The sequence below is a fragment of the Eleutherodactylus coqui genome, chromosome 13 (genome assembly GCF_035609145.1).
Source record: "Eleutherodactylus coqui strain aEleCoq1 chromosome 13, aEleCoq1.hap1, whole genome shotgun sequence".
NCBI lineage: Eukaryota > Metazoa > Chordata > Amphibia > Anura > Eleutherodactylidae > Eleutherodactylus > Eleutherodactylus coqui.
This window is the reverse complement of record NC_089849.1, coordinates 47397490-47419703: the sequence shown is the minus strand read 5'-3', so window position 1 is coordinate 47419703 and position 22214 is coordinate 47397490. Positions and strand designations below refer to the sequence as shown.

Here is a 22214-nt window from a genome sequence, read left to right as displayed (position 1 = left end):
CTGGCCAATGGGAGCGAGCTGTTCGACGCGAGTCACGGGACATGTTTTTTCTCAGTGGAATACATTGTAAATTAGGATTACTTGGCTTTAATAAGGCAGACCCGGTTACATGTAGCACACTCCATAAATTACCTCTCCGTTTTTAAATAAACAAACTCCGCGACTCACGATATATTTGCTACGCTCTTTTTATGGCATAGTAAAATTGTTACCCTGAGAATTGCTTAACACTTATTACAAAACTTACATCAGGCAAATGTAAAGAGGCAAGAAAAATAAACTCTGGCTCCATTAATTGAAGTACTTCACTCTATATACCTGAACCAAAAACCAACTTGCTTTTTTTTTTCCCAAAAGGGGATTAACTCTTGCATTATTGTACAAAAACACATATAGGCTGCATAAGAGGAAACAATGCGCTATATATAAATATATATATATATATTCATTATATATATATATATATATATATATATATATATATATATATTCATTCACATACATATTTATACAGAGATGGATGTGTCATTAATATATATTTTTAAAAATCTACTAGGGGAGATAGATACTTTGTTTACTTACTATAAAGCTTAAAGGGGTTGTCCCGCGCCGAAACGGGTTTTTTTTTTTTCAACAGCCTCCCCGTTCGGCGCGAGACAAACCCGATGCAGGGACTTAAAAAAAAAAACTGCACAGCGCTTACCTTAATCCCCGCGCTCCGGTGACTTCTTACTTACCTGGTGAAGATGGCCGCCGGGATCTTCTCCCTCGGTGGACCGCAGGGCTTCTGTGCGGTCCATTGCCGATTCCAGCCTCCTGATTGGCTGGAATCGGCACGTGACGGGGCGGAGCTACCAGGAGCCGCTCTCCGGCACGAGCGGCCCCATTCAGAAAAGAAGAAGACCGGGACTGCGCAAGCGCGTCTAATCCGGCGATTAGACGCTGAAAATTAGACGGCACCATGGAGACGAGGACGCCAGCAACGGAGCAGGTAAGTGAATAACTTCTTATAACTTCTGTATGGCTCATAATTAATGCACAATATACATTACAAAGTGCATTAATATGGCCATACAGAAGTGTATAGACCCACTTGCTTTCGCGGGACAACCCCTTTAAGTTCTCAAGGCATTAAAGAAAAGTCTCATTTAATGTTAAATTTTAATATGTAAAATATCTATTGTTTCATTTATACAAAGTTGAGACTATTAGTTTTCATTCTTATATTATTGCATTGTAAGTACACACTTTCTTCTTGCATTGCCTGTATAGACAGCACAGTAATGTGTGTGCGCCTTATGGTCGCTGGAATAAATGGGAGTTAACCCTTTGCAATCCAATTTTGGATTCATGGTTTCCTAGGGGGCTTCCTCTTTCTGCCATTATAGAATGGCGCCATCTGCTGGCTAGAGCCAGTATTGCGGTATGGGACATGCTGGAGAGGCCCCCCGACAATAGAGCAGCCAGTAATATACAATAAGAACACCCTGACGGATGTCTTCCAACATTGAAGCTGTATAGCCTTCAATCAGAAGGTCTTCAGACGTCAGACAGTGGATTGGAAAGGGTTAAAGGGGTGTCCAGGGAGACCATATCTGTGGCATCGGAACCTTCAATTTAGGCCTGGTTCTAACACCAACTGACATGGTATGGACTTTTCTTTGTGCTCGTCACATCATTGGAGGGAGCTCGATTGTTCCTCCCATCTGAATAACTAGGTCAGCCCCCTTCTCTGTCTCTGCATTGGCCATGACCGAGAAGGGGGCTGGAAGTGGATGTTACCATGCTACAGCTCTGGGCAAGGAGTCCACCTCCCTAGACTACCCCGTTAAAGACAACCTGTCATCAAGTATCAGCACCACAAACTAAGTTGATGGGTTTATAGGATAGGGCCGAGGTGACCAGGGATGTGTTTCATATTAACCTGGTCTTGGAGGTCGTTGGGTGGTCTGTGCATCGGACTCATCGCTACAGTCATTGTACGCTCTTATAGGCCAGTGTAGGTTCGCGCACACTGACTGTAGACACGAGTGTAATGCACAGACCAAGCACCGCTTTCCAAGGCTGACAGCGAGGAGCTGGGCAAGTATAAAAAGCAAACCCTCTGACTCCTCAGCACCTGTCCTGTAAGCTATAAATTTAGTTTATGATGCTTATAGATGTTGACAGGTTCCCTTTAAAGTTCAGAAGCATGTCAGTAGACTAATATAATCTCCAGGAAGTTATGGAGTACAGCCTTTTCCCTCCGAGACCAGTAAGCAAGGGAGAAAACATGTACAGAACTGTGCGCATAGTATATATCGCTGCTACACTTCCTTATCTAGGCCTCCAGCAGTATACAGAACGGCTCAACTTTCTCCTGGTCTACACAGCAAAGCTAAAAAGTGAGCTGCAAGAAACAGTAAGTGTGCGCTCGAGCGGCTAGTGTTAAAAATTCTAATATTTCAGGATTTTTATTTGTATAACTAGTCACATAAAACACTCCCTAAATAGGATAATTAAAAAAAAAAAAGTGTATTTAAATAAATGTTACTTTCCCTTTAACACTTCTGTAGAGCTCTGAGGGCAGTGATTGGCTGCAACGGTCATGTGTTGTCGACATGACGTCATTGTTGCAGCAAGGTAAACAAACTTCAAAGGTCAGAATCGAAGCAACAGTCAATGGTAAAATCATAATTTGGAGGTTTTAGGTAGCAGACAGGGCTGGGAGCAGATAGCTGACTAATACAAGAAACTACACTAAACTTGATCAACACCCAACTCAAAATGATATGAGAGAGTTGCGAAGGGTCATCAGAAGTCTGTCTGCGGAGTCCACAAATGTTGGGACTTGATACCCGAAATCTTAGGACTGGAATATTGTATATGTGACACAACATACATAAATCTGTCAATGCAAGAATCCCAGCTATCTCAGGCATGCGAACCATTACGTAAGGAATCTCAAGATGGGTAGGTGTCCTCAATCCACTGGTAAGAAATACAACCAGCTAACTGCAGGACACCAAACAAACTGTCAACCAAAGGTCTCCTCCCAAATGGTGCCATCATAAATGTGGAATTCACATATTCAAACATTCCAGACAAGGATGATGGACTAGCCATCCACCTGTCAGGTACACCTTGGGGCTAGTGGGATTGCTTCTGAATCTGTGCAACAACTCACAAAATTCATCCCTGCGTACAACGGTTTCTCTTCTGGCAAAGCAATGTATCCAACTCAATGGAACCACCATGGGCAGTAAAATGGCAAATATATCAACCTTTTCATGGCAAAACTAGAAAGTAACTTCCTAATATCCTGCTCCATCAACTAATTGGCTTATTTCCACAACATTGATGACATCATCTGGACTGACTCTGAACAAGAAGTAATGAAATTCAATGTAAGATACAACGAATTGCACCCCACCATAAACCTATCATGGAGCTACTCCTATAGAGAAATTAAAGGCGTATTCCAGAGACTGGGCAAAATTTTCAAAAATTTCCCTAACTTTTCCACTTATTGCCATTATTCTAAATGTCCATTTAAATAATCAAACTGAAATTCAGTATCTTTTTTTGCCATCCCGCACGACCGCTACTTTCCAAACAGCTTCAGATTTCCATAATGTTATTTAAAAAAAAGCCTCCAGGCAGTGCAAAAATTGCATCTCCCACAATGCCCCATTGCCAGTTCTTCCTGCCCACATCTTGCAAAGCGACACAAAAGGGGAGAGAGTTATCACTCTGTATGATGCAGATGGGAAGAGGCCAGTGTGGCCGGCCTCGGTGACTCAGAACTCAGTTCAAAAATGAACTTCAAAAGTGTGTTTCAAAATAGAACATACACGGGGCATGGTGCATAACTGTCCAGGGTTCATGCTGCCTGTGGTGTGGGCAGCATGAACATGGTGAGAGAATCCCTTTAAAACATGAGGTTTCATTGCCACATAGTTAAAGAACGAACCATTATCCTGTGGATGAAGATTTTTGCAGCTAAGGGCACAACATAGAACATTTGAGGGTTGTTATCTTAAAAAGGCAACTTCAAATCTCAAAAGAGAACCCATTTTCAATGGGTTAATTTACATGGCCGATTTTCCGCTCGTACTGATAATGCGAGATTGAAAAATCGTCCCGTTTATAAGCAATTTCGCCTACGAGAATCACCAATTCTTTCTTATGGGAGCCTGAAAGGAGTCACATTCATTCGCATTGCCATGTGATTTGAATGCTAGGGGGTTGCTTTTTTTTCCATTTTAGTATGTGCGTGAAAAATCACATAGTACAGTGATACGAATAGCATGTTTTTAATGCAGAAACGCATGGCTTAAGCCTGAAAAATCGCAGGTTTACAAGTGTGATATAGGTCAGATATTCTGGGACTTCTATTTTGCTCAGCTATGTAAATACAGCCTCTGTATGTCTGATGAAGACTCCCAGGTAGCCTAGAAAGGTTATTGGAACATTATTTTTGTTAGCCCATAAAAAGTATCATATCTACAAGATTATTTGTTTCTCTGAGAGCAATAATGTTTCATCCCGCTAGCACAGAAAGATGGAACTATAGACACGGGGAAGCCCAAGCTTGACAAACAGGCCAATGGTCTTCGTAAAAGGGTTTTGCAAAGCATTATTAAAAATTGTTGGAGGTTGGATGTATCTGCCTGAACGATTGAACTAGCTAACTCAGACGTCACTCGATCATTCAAACAATAATAGTTTGCTGTAAATGGACCCCACGTGTCTGCTGCTATAGCCTCAACGCCATGCTCTGTTAACACTGGCGGCAGCGGTGAGGTCTTTGTATGTACACATGACTGCTGCAGCCAAAAGGCCTCTCCGAGCGGAACCTCCTCAGTAAGACCCAGTTTACAGGGCTGCGAGTTTGCTCCCAGCTCCGTATATGGGCAGGAGCCGGTAGTGACAGTACAGGTTATACAATGCACTGCCGGAACAAAGAACAGGCCTATCTTCGGGGAGGTCAGTATATTTTAAAAAGGGCTGTAGGCAACAGGAGGGGGCTTTTGGAATAAAAAAAGAAATACAGAAACCCCTATAATTGGCTACTGGATCCATTAGGCAAGTGAGGTTTGTTTTATTGCCTTATGCAATTTGCCACCATTGCACATTTTTGGACTGAAACCGGACGATCCCTTTAAATGTCACAACCCTAACTACAATTATAGTGTTGGCAGTAAAACATTTTTTTTTTAAACTGTCATCGCCTATGAGCCCCATAAACTAAAACAGTGGGCTCCTAGGGGATGCCTCTTTGCCTTCTTCACCATTCCCCAAAGTCCACCTACAAAGCTGCTGCTCCATGCATCCTGAGAGCTGTTTATACGAGGGGCTGCTGATAAGGCTTTGGCTTTACCCAGAAAGAAATGAGATAGGAGGATGAAACGTTACATTTATTCCACATACTCTCCACTGATGCCAACACACTTCTTAAAACGGGATTCAAAGTTTTATAAGCCTTGCAAAAAGAAGGATTTCTGTTATGCCTCTAACCAGTCATCCGTAGCAGCCATGGCAACAGAAAAGGTGTGAAATGTGGTGCCCTTGAGGTGTTTCTTCAGGTTTGGAAACAGATGATAGTCGGAGGGAGCTAGATCTGGTGAATAAGGTGGGTGCTCAACCATCTGCAAGCCTAGCTCCACCAGTTTTGCCGTGGTTGCTTGTGCAGTGTGAGCGGAGGCGTTGTCTTGCAGGATCAAGATTCCTTTGGACAGCTTGCCACACCTTTTGGCCTTCAGAGCTGTCTTCAATTGGTCCAAAAGTTCAATGTAATACCTTGCATTGATTGTGGAACCATTTTGAAGGTCGTCCACTAGCAGCACGCCCTCATTATCCCAGAACACAGACGCCATGACCTTAGTGGCTGATTTTTGCACCTTGAACTTCTTTGGGCGAGGAGAAGCACTGTGCCTCCACTCTGACTGCTCCTTGGTTTCAGGGTCATACAAATAAATCCAGGTCTCATCCATAGTGACCAGTCGATCCAGGAAGTTCTAATCAGTCCAGAAACGCTAACAAATGGACCGGGAAGTTTTTACTTGCATGCTTTTCTGATCTGTTGTCAAACATTTGGGGACCCACTTTGCAGGTAGCTTCTTCATGTTCAAATGTTCATGGATAATGACACAAACACGTTCACGAGAAATCCCCATGATGTCGGCCATTCCTTTAGCTGAAATTGGCCGATTCTCCAGTATGAGGTTGTGTACAGCATCGATGATCTCCAGAACAACAACCTCTCTCGGTCGTCCAGGACGTTCCTCATCATTGGTGCTGAAGTTTTAAATTTGGCAACCCAGTTCTTAACTGTAGAATATAAAGGGCATTGATCCCCCAATATCTGCGACATATCACCATGAATATCCTTTGCGGACTTTCCTTGCAGAAACAAGAATTTTATCCCTCCTCTGCTCTGATTTGCTGTGAATATCACCTTAGACTCCACCATTTTGTTTTCCCATGTGCCTAGATCACTGTTGCCATAAGCTACAAACACAAAACTTTGAAAACATATATTAGACACATAAAGCTTTCATGTGATGTAACATTCGTTACCATAGAAACAAAAAAAGAACACAAAGCCAAAGACTTATCAGCAGCCCCTCGTATGTGTGCACATGACTCATTATGAATGCACATCCAAGCGGTCTGCTGGATTCATGAAGCGGTGGCTTTGCAGGTGGACAGCGAGGAACTAGTAAAAAGGAGAGAAAGGAAAGTATCATTTTAGGTAGGCATAAAAACCATCGTTGACTCGTTCGGTTTAAACAGGAATCATTCAGTCCCTCTCATTCGCTTCTACAGGGACTAAACAATTCTCATTTGAATGAACCAACAATGCATTTGCCCATCTAAATAGGCTGCGTGAGAGCAAATGAGTTATTAGCGGTGATGTCACTCGCTCATTCCAACAAGAATCGGTTAGTCTAAAAAGACCCTAAGAGAGGCATTCCTACACTCAGCATCATATTATAAGCAATTTAGGGCGGTTTCACATCTGCGTTGGGGATTCCGCTTTTCTGCTCTATTTGGGGAGCAGGAAAGGGGAATCCCCGTGGTCAAAAGGCTCTGACTCTGGACAGACCCCATTGACTAAACTGGAATCCCTCCACTATCTATCCAGCTACCCGGCTTTTTTTTCCGGTATTTTCAGAAAATTCCGACACAGATGTGAAACCGAACTTACTTTAGTTTATGGGGCTCAGAGGAGATGACAGAGTCCCTGAAGCAAAACCTTGCAGCTGTTACTTGAAGCCCCAATACATTGCAGCCATGGATGTAGAATTTTCTACTGATAATTGTTTACATTTTTTTTAAAATTACATTACTTTTTACCATTTTATCGGTTTTCTCAAAGCCAAAAACTGAAGGTAGAGCTTTAAAACCTATGTTGGCAAGACCTATAATCACAGTTTAACCAAATCGTTCTTTTAGATGACGAGAGTATTAGAGCTACATGAATACTGAAACAGAGCAGCGCGATAAAAAAAAACGTGCTGAAAAAAATATAACCGCATAAATAGTGATTTCTGTGACATTCTTGGTCTGCAGAGAATTGGGTGACCTCTTACATGTGGGCATCCAGTAAAGAGGTTGTCGCACCAGGACAGGCGGCTCAGGCACAACATATTACATGACAATACTGAATCAAGATGAGAAAAACAATAGAACCCCGAGCTTAGCACCTCATCATCATATACCGGGTAACCTGCAAGGAAATACTGTCTAAAGATATGCATGCACATATGTATATACATACACTGAACAAGTCCTAGCATTCTCCAGTGCTTTTTATGGAAGACTTAAAGCAAGTACTGGAACTTTGCCGAGATCCTTCAGAAATGAAGCTCTGCCATTACGTTTCCATAAGTTTGGACCTCGGTGGAAAGCTCCAGATGTACAGTGACTCATTGTTTCCCACGTTGCACCTGTACAAACGTTGCGGCATTGACATATCCATTTTCTTTCATAGGGCTGTGCCGCAGACTAGTAGAATGCCACTCCCCAGCACAGCTGTAAGACTGCTTTCATTGTTTCATCACCCAATTAATAGCAATCCGTTTCCAACTACTATATGTTCCTGGACTATACGTGAAACTTTCACAAACTTCGGTGTGAGCACTGTAGTGAGGAGGACATGGTTCCTTAATTACTTTGTCCTCTTGCCCACATACATTCTATATAGAAGGAGTATGTCTCTACATCAGGTTGTTGTACGGTCATGGTGAGGGTAGCGTTCTTATGCAACAGTCCCGATTACTTCATATAAATGGCTGAAAGCAATAGTATATAATGCAGCCATCTTTCCTTTCTTCTTTTCAGATCTGTGCCTTGTTCACCACATCTTCAAAGCGGCATAGGCTGATGATGTGATAATGAACGAATCCTACAAGGAGGGGGGGTGGAAGCTCCAGTCATATGTCCATATACAGGGTGTAGTCAAAATGACCCATCCAGCGCTATATCTCAGTAATGGTGTCCTATATTAATATAATCGCATACTGGAATAGGAAGGCATGGATACACTATATGCTAATATGACACACAAACCCCTGGGCGCCCTGGAACACCGATTTAAATTTTGGTTTGTGGCCCCTGCAAGAGAGTGTAAAATCCAATTGAAAGTTGAAGAGTAGCATGTGAGAAGCCGAAATCCACTTACCGCGTCCCTTCAAGTCCCCGCTGCTATGACTGAAGCACGGGAAGGGTACTTGAAGTGGCCTCCTCCTGCAGATGACGGTGGATGGCTTCCTGGATGATCTGTCCCCACTTTCCTTACTTCAGTCATAGCAACGGTCCTACACGACTTCGAAAGATGCAGAAACCGGATTTCTGCTTCTCCCATACTACTCTTCAACTTTGCAATTGGGTTTTACTCTCTATGTCCTACAGGGGCCACAACACAGAATTTTAATTTATGATCAGGGGCTGTGCCCCATACCATTGTGTAGCGCACCCATATCTTCCTATTCAAGTATGCTGTTATTTCAATATAGGACACCAGTTTTGAGATATTGCGCTGGATCGGTCTTCTTGATTAGACCCTGTATGGATAGTACATTCACTCTACACCAGTGAGGCCAACGAGGGTTCCTCAAAACCCAGTCTGGCGTTCCTAGAAGACGGCAGCAAGATCTGTCACTTTTACAGTAGGAATGACAAACTGATTTCTGTCTGCCCAAAGAAGTTTGTAACGAGGAGAGGAAAAAGCTGGAAAGCAATGCCTGATTAAATATAATGATGTCTATTCCTAAAACAAGCTTCTTTAGGCCCAATGTCCACGGGCGGATCTGATTTGCGGAATCTGTGCAGGTCACCCACACGAAAGATCTGCAAATCAAGGCGCCAATACGGATACGTGGGCGTCCGCAAGTGAAATAAAGCATGTGGATTTGATTTGCGGACCTTTTGGTCCGGGGTTGGGAGGGGGGAGGAATGTAAAAATAATAGCAAGCTCCATTTCACTGCGGGCCGCGGATTCTGTAGGAAAGCAGGAGTTTAAAGAGAAAAAACTCCATTGCGCATGTGCGCCAGATGGCGCTTCTGCACACATCCTTAGTGAAGAAAAGAGAAGACCCTGACGGGAAAGTAGAAGTCCCGCAGTGTCCTCAGGCAGGGGTGGATTCCGCTGCGGTCTCCCGCATACGGAATCCTATCCGCCCGTGGACATGAGTCCTTAAGGTGTGAACAAGAGTATAGGTGTCCTTGGAGTGAAGAACTTTATTAAAGGGTTTTGTTGGGCAACGTTTTAAAGAGTAGCTAAGGGCAAGGAAGAGTTGCCAATAGGATGCTCGTTATTTACCCGAACACCGGAAAGAATCACTGGCTTCAGAATTGATGCTGCCAGGAAAGGTACGTGACTTCTAAGGCCCGTGATTAGCTACAGCAATCACATGAAGGATGAACCGCACATGGCAGGAGAGTACAGGATTGGAGTGGCAGAGGATGAAATGGCTGCACTGGAGCAGCAGCACATTAAACAGGGGAGTACTTTTGCTTTGCCATGTGTTCAGCGCTTCTTTCCCCAGGTACGGCAATCCAGGTATTCAAGTGTAACACATATGGAACAATACCTTTGCAGTACCACCTATTAGATGGCAGCATTTCTGTAACTCAATGTCGACCCTCTATATAGGTCTTTGTAACAATGATTGGAAATTCAAAACCAAGCCAGAATCCACACACAAGCAGCTGTTTTAGGGCTTATGCCTCTCATCAGTGTTCATGCTGCCATCCAATAGATGGCGCTGTAGAGGTATTGTGACATCTTCCTCAGTTGCATATATTTCCCAGAGGAGCCTGCATGGCCTTATAAGTCTGCTTACTCACCTTCTAGATGCTCTCCTTAAGGAGAGACAATAGCCCTCCTGACTGACGTCATAGGCCTCTCACTAGCCAAGCCAGAATCCTACTGCCCACTGAGGGGCGAAACCCCCAAAACCGCAGTCTGCGTATGAATTCTGACTTTGTAACAATGATTGGGAATTGAAAACCAAGACCTGTATAAAGAGTCGAACATTGATTTACCGGAATGTTGCCAGCCAATAGGTGGCGCTGTAGAGGTATTGTTCCATCTTCCTTATTTGCATATTTCTCAGAGGAGCATGCATTACCTTATAAGTCTCCTCATTCACCTTCTAGGTGCTCTCCTTAAGAAATGGTGATACCCCTCCAGAACAGTGTGACATAGGGAGCTGTACTTGTTTATCAGAGCAGAGAAAGCACAGTCACCAGTGTACAACTGCAGTGGCTGTGTGTGACAGGTGTACTGACAACCAACGCAAAATTACAGAGAGCAGCTTATGATGTGCTATAAAGTCCTACGTCTAGGCAAGAAAAATAGATCATAGATGGAACATGATTCAACAGTGTGATGCAGCATCAAAAAAAAGGAAAACACAATTCTGGGATGTATTAAGAGAAGCACAGAGTCTAGATCACGTGAGGTAATTATCCCCTCTACTTTTCCTTAGTCAGACCTCATCTGGAATACTGTGTCCAGTTCTGGGCACCCCACTTTAAAAAAGACATAGACAAACTGGAGCAAGTTCAGGGAAGAGTTATCAAGATGTTGAGTGGTCTGCAAATCATGTCTTATGAGGAACAGTTAAAGGATCTGGGAATGTGTAGCTTGCAAAAAAGAAGGCTGAGACGAGACTTAATAGCGGTCTACAAATATCTGAAGGGTTGTCACAGTGTAGAGGGATCAGCCCTATTCTCATTTGTACAAGGAAAGACCAGAAGCAATGGGATGAAACTGAAAGGGAGTAGACACAGATTAGATATTAGAAAAAACTTTTGACAGTGAGGGTGATCAATGAGTGGAACAGGTTACCACGGGAGGTGGTGAATTCTCCTTCAATGCAAGTCTTCAAACAAAGGCTGGACAAATATATGTCTGGGATGATTTAGTGAATCCTGCACTGAGCAGAGGGTTGGACCCGATGACCCTGGAGGGCCCTTCCAACTCTACCATTCTATGTGGAGCAAGCGCTGCCCACCCATACTACAGTATGTCCCTGATCTCAGTCCATACACCAAGCGCTAGGAAGTGGTGCATCGACTGTTCTTAGCAACTGCTGAATCCTAGAAGAACTTCGGGGGGCACTTTCTTTTTAAGGAAGACAGATTTTATTTAGCAAACCTATTACTAGATTACTTAAAAAGCTTTTGCTGTCGATATATGGATTTAAAGGGGAATTAAAAAAAAAAAAAAAAAAGCTTACTCTTAAAAGCGCAATACCAACTGCTCTTCATATATGTCCATACACACACATAGCGTTCTTCCCGAACGCTGTGCACTAAACAAAGCAGCTCAGTCTTCCCTCTGTGAAAGGAACACTTGCTCCCAGAACAGGTTGAGTACGTGGGGTGGAGCGGGCCAACAGTTAAAGGATTTTCTTGCCAATGTTTTAAGAGTTCAGGAGGTTCCAAATGACAGATAAAACAAACAATGATAGGCCTATGAAAACCTCTGGCTGCCGTGCTCTCTGCTGTTAACAAGGCTCTCTTTATTACTGAAACTTTTCAGAAGTGAATAAAAATTATTACTTTGCCCTGTTTCTGCCCTCATCTGTGAGGAGGGGTGGACGGGATAGAGAAAAAAAAAATGGAAAAAAAATACACCGTGGAGTAACATAGTAGCAGTGTCAAGCATTTTTGAAAATTGCAACAGACAAGCTCTTAATCATGGAAACTTCCCAAGTTGTCACAGTTTATTGTGGATGAATGTCCTAAGAAAATATATTTAAAAGTGAAGATAAAAGCTAATTTCAAAGAAAAAAAAAATGGAATGAAAGGGCCAAGAAGAGTAAAAGATACAAATATGACTCGTTTTCTGCTGCAAATGTAGCCAAAAATGACAACATAGTGTAGGATTACCCATAATTCTGCCAATTTTCCTTAATCTTTTACAAAAAAACACGGTTCTACGCGTAGCTTACTTGCTGCCAGATTTAGGAAAAACTCAATTCATTTATTTGCACTGAACTGCATTTTGGTACTAAGTAAAGAAGAAGGGAGTCAGTGTATTTTGGCCGGTGATTTGGTAAAAGCACTTACACTCCGCTATTCATTTGTGATAATTATATTCTTTCTGTAATGATGCTGGCTGATTGCAGTTCCTCTACCTCCTCCTCCTCCTATCTGCCTCAAAGACATGCACCAAGTTCTTGAATCGCTCTTACAGCAAAGATTTGACTTTATTTGGCTAATGAAGACATGTTACTGGGAGCTTTAAATATGATTGCTCTACTAGGGCGGTTTCACACACCGCTATTTTTGGAAAAAAGCCGCAGTTTTTGTAGCAGTTTTTGATGTGGTTTTTTGAGCCATAGCCAGAAGTGTTTCTGAAGGAAGGAGAAATATAAGTCCTTCCTTTATATTTCCCATTCCTTCTGAATCCACTTCTGGCTTTGCCTCAAAAAAACTGCACTAAAACTGCGACATTTTTTTCCAAAAAAAGCTGTGTGTACAACGATCCTTAAAAGGGTTGAATAGTTGTAAGCTACTAGTGGCCTCAAGATAGGTCATCACTAGTAGATTAGCGGGGGTCTGTTGCATAGGACCTCCACCATATAGCAGCTTATGGGACCGGTGTGCTTATGCACAGTTCTGATTTCTGCAGGAAGCAGACAGCTCCGCTGCTACTGCAGTGGCCAGGTTTGATATTACAGGCAAAGTTTTTACTCACTTTAATGACAGAATGGCCTGCAATACCAAGCCTGGCTACTGCGGGGCGCCCGGAGCTACCCACTTCCTGCAGAAACAAGCTCAATACATGAGTACACTGGCCCATGAACAGCCAATTGGCAGGAGTTCCTGATGACAGACCCATGCCAATCTACTATTGATGACCTATTCAGAGTAAAGGCGATCAATAGTTTACAATAAGACAATATGGACTTTATTATGGCCTTGGAGAAAATAAACTGCAAGTCTAAGTTTTTGGGTTGTTCTCTTCTGTCTGGAATAACCACTTTGGGGAAAGCTAGAGGACAATCAATTTTGCCGTCATTATAGCGGTCACCAACGGTTTCATACTTCAAAACATCTACGTGCTCCCCTATGACTGCATCACTAGGATTCAAGGATAGCTGGCAATCAAACTACTTAACAAGTATGAATATAATGGGAAGATCGGATCCAGTCTTTAGTTCCCCGGAAGAATCTAGTGTGAAATGCGCTTTGGGTGTTTGGCGAGTTCCCTTTCCTTACTTTTTTATAGCCACATGCACTATGCACTTTATATATGTCTTTAGAAATGGTTTATATAGTTTGATTAGGTGATTATGCTTATTGATTGCACTTTATTGTGAGCTATTCATTGATTATTGCACTGATACTGTGCTCCCCTGAAATTAAGACCTAGTAGAGGTTTTGCTGAAGTGCTAAATGTAAGGCCTCCCCCAAAAGAAAGACCTAGCTCTGTCCCTGCTGTGTGTGAGTCTGCTGTGATGAGCTACCCCTGGTGGCAGGAAGCTACAATACCGTCCCTACTGTACAAGTGGTCCAGGAACTGCTGCGGGTGATCGTTACAGTCTCCAGACAGTGTGTGGGAACCAGGTACTTTGCAGCCCTTATTTTTGTGGCCCTGTGAGAGAGTCAGGCAACCAGTGTGTCACTTTGATTCTTTAGGGGGTGATCGGTACAGTCTCCAGACAGTGTGTTATAACCAGAAATTCTTGATAGGATTCACAGTTTGTCTGCTTATGCTGGTTTGTGATGACTACTGTACAGTATATAATAAATACCGTATATACTCGAGTATTAGCCAACCTGAGTATAAGCCGAGACAATAAGTTTCACCACAAAAAAACTGGGAAAACTTGTGGACTCGAGTATAAGCCTAGCTATACTCAAGTATATACTAGGTAAAAAAAAAAAACCTCCAGCCGACGTCTGTGACAGGCTACTTGAATTCTCCCCGCTGTCATTCCCCACCATCCTCTCTGCTTAGCTCTGTCAGTGCTGTGTAAGTAAGCGCTGTGATTGGATTGAGCACCAGCCAATCACAGCTGGTGCTCGATCCAATCACAGCACTGACGGCGGGGGATTTGAAAGCCGAGCAGGGAGAGCACAACGGGGAGAATTCTAAAGCAGCTTGATTGGCTGTGATTCATCGAGCAACAGCTGTGATTGGCTGACGCTCGATCTAATCACAGTTCTTACTTACACGGCGCTGATAGTGGGGCATGACAGAGCCAAAGAGGACAGCGGGTGATGTTAGCAGAGAGAATTCAAGCAGCCTGCCGTACCGCCGCCAGAGACACACCAGCCTGCCGCACCGCCGCCGCCTGGGAGGGGAGTAGGAGGTTTTGTTTTTTTTAAGCCTTCCCTGACCCAAGTATAAGCCGAGGGGGGCTTTTTCAGCACAAAAAAATGTGCTGAAAAACTAGGCTTATACTCGAGTATATAGGGTATTCATTTTTTTTGTTTAACAATAAATGTGAATTCTTCATGGAAAAATAAGACATCCCCTAAAAAAAATAAGCGTATCTTTGAGAGTAAAAATTATTATAAGACACTGCCTTATTTTCAGGGAAACAGGGTACATATATATCTAACCATCTAAGCACTTTATATGTATTTCTATGGCTTCAGGTAATTAGTAATTGGACTGGCAAAGGGTCGAACCAGTGTGAACACATGTATTGGTAAATTTTTTTTTATAACTAATTTCTTCATTACTTCCTGCATGTAAAGGTTAACATAACCCAGCTCACTGATACAAAGAGGTACAGAGAAGTAAGCAGGATCACAGAGGAAGCAAGAATAAAAGTCCAATGTTCAGAATGCAATAAAATCCAAAGCTTTATTAACAATTAGTCAAAGATTTAGGAGAAAAAGACCGGCCCTCAGAATTATGGCATAGAATTATATAGCACAATTCACTAACAGTAAAAGTGACTTGAAGCCCTGGGCTGCCCTCACATGGGCGTATTGTCTTCGTGTGTTGCTTGCGCATTTTTCCCACGCACAACACGCAATGCCAATAGCCCATTGATTTCTATTGGGTCAATTACACAAGCGGTTTTTTTTTTTTGCGCAAATAAAATCACAGCATACACTATCTTGCTGCGTATTATACGTGCATACATGCCAGGCTAGTGCATGGAGATCAGCGTCAAACAGAATGTCATTGCGTTCTTGCTGCATGCCTGTGTGCGAGAGATTCATACGCTGACTCGCACGGTCGTTACAGCCTGGCCTTATAGTGTACGATTCTGTCTTTTGTTTAGTCCCTCGTGTAGCCTTGTATATGAGAATATCGAAAAAGTTACATAGTGTACAAGTTTACATCTGTAATTACCTCCTCTATGGGAGAATACATTTTTTTTGTCGACCCAAAATGCTAGAAAGTACAGTAGTGAAAACCAAGGGTGTCTCTGTTTGACACATTCAAGCCTATGGTTCCATCTGAATGCCACTTTCGGTATTTGACATGGAAGCCCGCGTTGGAACCTGGGGATGTGTCAAAAAACAATATGTGGAAAGCACCTATTAATAGCAATATATTTGGAGTTCTACTATAAACAAATTGATGATCAATGATCAATGAGTGGAACAGGTTACCACGGGAGGTGGCGAGTTCTCCCTCAATGGAAGTGTTCAAACAAAGGCTGGACAAATATCTGTCTGGGATGATTAAGTGATCCTGCACTGAGGAGGGGGTTGGACCCAATGACCCTGGAGGTCCCTTCCAACTCTACCATTCTATGAAATTGTATGCATGCATCTTCAAGCAATATGGAAAAATATAAAGACAAAACTCACCCCCATGACTTTCCCACGCTGCTCAACATCTTCCCACATAGAGTAGACAATAAATCTGCACATGTACTTCCCAGCTCGTCCTTCCTGCTTCATTCGAACCATGCACATCCTATAAAAACACATTACTGTCAACTGGATGCCTTTCAATATCCAGTCTTTAACATAATCCATCATGGAACACATTTTACAGACGGGGATCAGTGCAAAAGCATTCATGTAACATTGATGTACTGTAACGTTCCATCCTTCGGTGTTCGTAGTCATTTGGTTAATATATTTAAAGTCATTCTTATAACATTTCTGGGCGTAAAAAGCCAAAAACCTTACATTTATATTCAGCATGCAAATAGAACAGTTAAAGTAACTCTCCGTTTCGGGACACAATTTAGTCCCAGGAACAGAGAATGAGGGGTGGGGGTAGATCACCTGCAGTTGCTCTTCTCTGCTGTTCCTGCCGATTCAGGGTCCTGTTTTTGAACGTCTAAGATGACTGATGGAATCTTCAGACTGCCTAATCTCCACAGTCAATTGGTAGTGTTAGACTTCCAATGCACTATACTTGTTCTCTGATTGGCCAATCCAATAGAAGTGCACAGTGTGCATTAGGTAGTTAGAAAATTGCTGCAGGCACCTTGGACAGGTGAAAACAGAGACCAAAACCGGTGGATTGGTAGGGCAGCAGAGTAGGTTTTATACCCCCCCCCCCCCCCCCCCTCTCTTCCAGGTACAGCATTTTGTCTCGAAATCGGAGAGTCATTTTATAAAGTCTTAACCTAAACGTTTCAAGAAAAGTTCCTGTGAGTCAAAACAATTTGCAATTTTTGTGCCTACAGTCAAAAGATACTACCGTATGACCGGATTTTGTCCTAGTTTCAAGCAATTTTTGTTATTATCTAACACTGAACAGCCTTGTAATTTTAAGACTGGCTACACTATCAAGTGGATGATATAGTAACACTAGTAAGTGGATAATTCATCTAATCAAGTGTGAATTTTCATGCTGTTGTGCAGGACGCCTATATAACTTAGTGAAGAGTCATGCTTTAATATTAACCATAGAAGATTTGAAAAAGTATCCATCCCACTAGTACTTTCACCAGGGTAACAGCTGTGCAGGGAAAGAAGATGGCTAAAAGGTTGGAGGGAAGGGGGGGTGGGGAGGGCAACAAGGGCGCGAATGATGGGGGGGGGGTCGAGTGGGGAGTGGGGTTAGTACGGTTAGAACTGACAAAACAGCTAACAGGACCATAAGTAGCATATGAATATTAGGACTATCAACCGTATAAATGGTATGGCAACGAATGCAAGAAGTCTGATCAGAAAAGTGGGTGAGCTCAAAGCGAGAATGTCTGAAGAAAATTACAATACAGTAGGAATAATGGAAACATGGCTTGATGATAAGTGCGATTGGGCGGTGCGTTACAGGGTTACAATGTACAGGGTTACAATCTCTTCAGAAGAAACCGCGGAAACAGAAAGGGGGAGGGGTATGTGTGCATGTTAAACCAACTTAATGCTGAGGCTCCGAGAAGATATAGGTGTAGGAGATGAATACGTGAAATCTCTGTGGGTAGAAATACAGGGATGGAAAAATAAAATCTCGATAGGGGTTTGCTATAGACCACGAAAAATAACAGAAGAAACTGAAAACTTATTAAGACAAATAAATTAGTCAAATTGCAGTAATTAAGTAATTATTATGGGAGACTTTAATTGTTCTTAAGAACTTATCGCCCTTGTGAGATTTGCAGGTTTCATCTTTCCATATTATATCCGAATAAGTAAATATAACTACCTTACTCAACATGTACGGAAGCCAACTAGAGGGAGGGCTACTCTGGACTTATTATTAACTAACAAACCTGACAGAATCACAGGGGTGCAGGTTGAGGAACACTTGGGAAATAGTGACCACAATATAATTAATTTCCAGCTGTCATTCAATAGGAAGCCTTATCAGGAAGAGACAAAAAGACTAAACTTTAGGAAAGCGAAATTTGATCAGCTCTGAATTGCTCTTGACAACATTAATTCAGACAACGTCCTCAAAAATAACAGTACAGGCGACAAATGTGAGAAGTTTAAAAACATCCTAATTACCATATGTGAGCAGTTCATACCGTGTAAAAATAAAAGAACTACAAGTAGAAAGAAACCAACATGGCTCGACAAGACTGTTAGGGCACCTTCATACGGGCAATAAAATCGTGCAAGATTTGTGCGTTGCAAGATGCACTAATATGAAACCCATTCTTCTGAATGTATTTCACTGGAAAAGGACCAAAAATGCATTTTTGGTTCTTTTCCAGTGAAATATGTTGCTGTGTTCCCCCTCACCTCTGTGATTTTAATTTACTCAACAGTGAGATAGTGTAGGTTCTGACGGACGCGGTGTGGCCTTGCCGTTGGCCTGTCAGCTTATGAGTCTTGGCCAAAATGCTGAACTAACATCTGCATTTTATTAGTGTGTATCAATATTTCCTTTATGCAGTTTACTATAGACTTCTGGGGGAGCCCAAGATGTCAGCTAGTGTCGCCCACTGTTGAGATACAGGGCCATGTCAGTGTGAGTTGTAATCTTGTATTGTGGTACACACCAATCCATTGGCTGGCTTCTGTGGTATCGTTCACATTGCAGATTTAGTTGCATGCAGTCGCTCCTCCCCAATCTGGGCTGCATTGAGTGGGTGACTGCATATAAGTCTGCAGTGGACAATTAAGCTCCTCCGGTTTATAGTCTGGCTTGCTGCATATTGTTAGGGTCGACGGCCATTGTGCCTGCTCTGCACCTTATCAGGTATTGCATTTTTGGTTCTTTTCCAGTGAAATATGTTTTTGTGTTCCCCCTCACCTCTGTGATTTCCATTCTTTTGAAGGAGTTCATGCACACCTGCAATGTTTTCCTGCATAGCACCGCGTTGCGATGTAGAAAACAAATCGCAGCATGTTCTTTCTTTTGGCAATATCACCCATTGTTTTCAATGGGGTCGGTGGCAGCAGCACCGGCCCCATTGAAACCAATGGGAGAACTTCACTGTTCCCTGCCGCGGCTGTGACAGCTGTAGCAGGGGATTCCTTCAGCAGTCTTCTCCCACTGAAAACAATGGGAAAACATTGTGATCTCCTGCAATGGCTGTGACAGTCGCAGTGGAAATGAAGGAACCCCCACAGGGATGCGAGGCGTTTTTTTTTTGTGATCCAGGAGGTTTCAGAAGGACTGCAAGGGCGATATCAGGCCATGAATCACGGCCCAATATGGCCCTCGCCAGTGTGCAGGAGCCCTAAGGGGAGCAATAAGTGAAAAAAAAGCATTTAAATTACTGAAGCAAGAAGGTAGTGAAGAAGTGCTAAAAGCATACAGGGAAAAAAACTAATTTTGTAAGGAAAAGATCAAAACTGCCAAGGAGGAGGCAAAAAGACCGATTGCCAAAGAGCAAAAAAAAAACAAAACAAGCTATTATTCAATTATATAAACAGAAAAATGCGATTGCTGTGATTGGTTCATCAAGCACTGCATTAATTGGTTCTTCGACTGTTGCTCACCCAATCACAGTCATCGTGTTGTGGAGACAGGATTTATGAATTTGCTAAGCCGTAGCATTGGCCAATTCATAAATCCCACCTCCCCAAGCCTGCTAATTTCCTGGATAACTCCTTCAATCTATCTGTTAGGGCAAGGACAGATGTAGCGGCAGCTAGAAACCATAGCCACATGTGAAAGTGAACGGGCACACAATTTTCTGATTACCACCAGCCACATCATGCCACCCCACGCTGACGTGGCTTGTGTCCACACATGCAGTTGCTACAACGCACGCCGTCGCTCTTTCCCTTTGCTTTTGTCAAAAGGAGCATCGGACCATTAAGCTTTTAAAATAATTTCCCAGAAAAGCTAGGGAAAAATAAGGACAGCTAATATTAGCATTGACAACATACTGTACCACATGCTAAAAATATTTCCAATGGTGAAATGGATTCTAACAGCAGTAGAGAATTCACTCTTCTAGGCTATGCTAGAGTTGTATAGTTGTAAACTACCAATTGCCTATGCTTTGGAAAGACCATCAATAGTAGATCGAAAGAGGTCTGCCATCCAGGACCCCCATTGATCAGCTGTTCTCTGGTTCGGTGCGCTCATCCACAAAGCTAATTTCTGCAGGACGCAGACAGCTCCATTCCCACTGCAGTACCCAGGCTTTGTATCACAGGCAAAGTTCCTGCTGAAGTAAATGGCCTGTAATACCAAGCATGGCCACTATAGTGGGAACAGAGCTGTCTGCTTCCTTTAAGAATCAACTCCGTGTACACGCACACTGTCCTGGCAAACAGGAGATCAGTGGGGATCCTGGAGGGCAGACTCCTGACAAACTACTATTAATTGCCTATCCTGTGGATAGATCATGAATAGTTTAGAACTGGACAACCCCTTTAACTTCACTAAGATGACTTACGTGAAACGTCCTCGCCTTCAACTTCTTGAGTTTCATAAAGTGGAACTATTTAGTCAATGAAATCAAGTCCTCTACAACTTAGTCAATTAAATATTCTTCATTATAGCTTAACGATGAGTGAGAAAGATTAAATCCCAAACAGACTGCTGAAAAGTAAACTATTGACCAATCATCGGTTTATAGGCGATAGTTTCACAATATTCCACCGACTAGTTTGGAAAAGTAAGGGGCGATTAGACAAAATCCACGCTCAGGTGTCATTTCCCAAACCACATTCACTTTGCAGGTTCCCACCATTGCAGGGAATGTAAAGGTCTGCTATTTCATTGTATCAACTGAAAACATGAGGTCATGGAATTCACTGATTTTATGCGTAAAGTAGCATTTTTTAGCTGCACCTGCAATCTGGATTTTTAAATACGTATATTTTCTCAGTCCATAAAATTTCCCGACTGTAATCAGTGCAGCTTGTAAGGCAGGACCTGAAGCACATTAAATGTCTGACTCATCACTGTCAAACCACAAAGGTAACATTGCATTCCTGTTTACTAAATGTTAATAAAGCCACTTGCAGTGCTTAGCAATTTTTTCCATAAGCAAAATGAGACTTCTATGTAACCCAGTTACGTCGGCAGTCTAAACGAGAACACAAAAGCAAGACGGTACAAATATTACACCACATCAAATGAACGTCGCTGGACAGGGAAGGCAAGAATGTATTTAGAAAGAATTAGGAGTGGGTTGTGATGATCCGGAGTCGGTCTTAGATTTAGTGGAGCTGATATGTGGGACAAGCTTCAGTGTAATGACCATTCAAAAGGAAATCACTTATAGTAGCTGTCAGAGTAGTTGTACATCATAAAGGTCAATGGAAATTGTACACAAGTATAACAGTCACACACAATTTAAAGGACCAATTCCCTTTTACAAAGGCGAGCGCAGGCTCATTGGCACCTGCTCATCCAGTCCAGTAACAGGCAGAAAGAGTAACACTGCAACAAGGAGATCAAGTACATTTGTATGAGTGACATTATTACCACAAGGCTCTGTTCGGATTTCCATCAGCTAGTTCCATCGAGGGGTTCCGTCATAGAATGATGGAAACCCTGGGCGGAACCAGATGGAACCCGTTATAGCCAAGGATTTCCGTCACATAGAGCCATCGAGAGGTTCAGTCATAGGGTGATCGAACCCCTGGGCGGAACCAGATGGAACCCGTTAGAGCCAATGATTTCCATCAGCTTGTTTCATCGAGGGGTTCCATCATAGATTGATGAAACCCGTTATAGCCAAGGATTTTCATCAGTTAGTTCCATCGAGGGGTTCAGTCATAGGGTGATCGAACCCCTGGGCGGAACCAGATGGAACCCGTTATATCCAATGATTTCCGTCAGCTTGTTCGATCAAGGGGTTCGAGGGGCAGAACCAGATGGAACCCGTTATATCCAATGATTTCCATCAGCTTGTTCGATCAAGGGATTC

The 22214-nt window shown here is 42.8% G+C and overlaps 1 protein-coding gene across 1 annotated transcript in view; it reads right to left on the bottom strand.

Annotated features, from left to right (window-relative positions):
• UQCC1 (ubiquinol-cytochrome c reductase complex assembly factor 1) overlaps positions 1-22214 on the bottom strand; it is a 114787-nt gene that overhangs the window by 42681 nt on the left and 49892 nt on the right. Inside the window, exon 7 of the mRNA XM_066586541.1 lies at positions 16282-16390. Coding sequence (XP_066442638.1) covers positions 16282-16390 — 109 coding nt within the window. The remainder of the gene's footprint in view (positions 1-16281; positions 16391-22214) is intronic.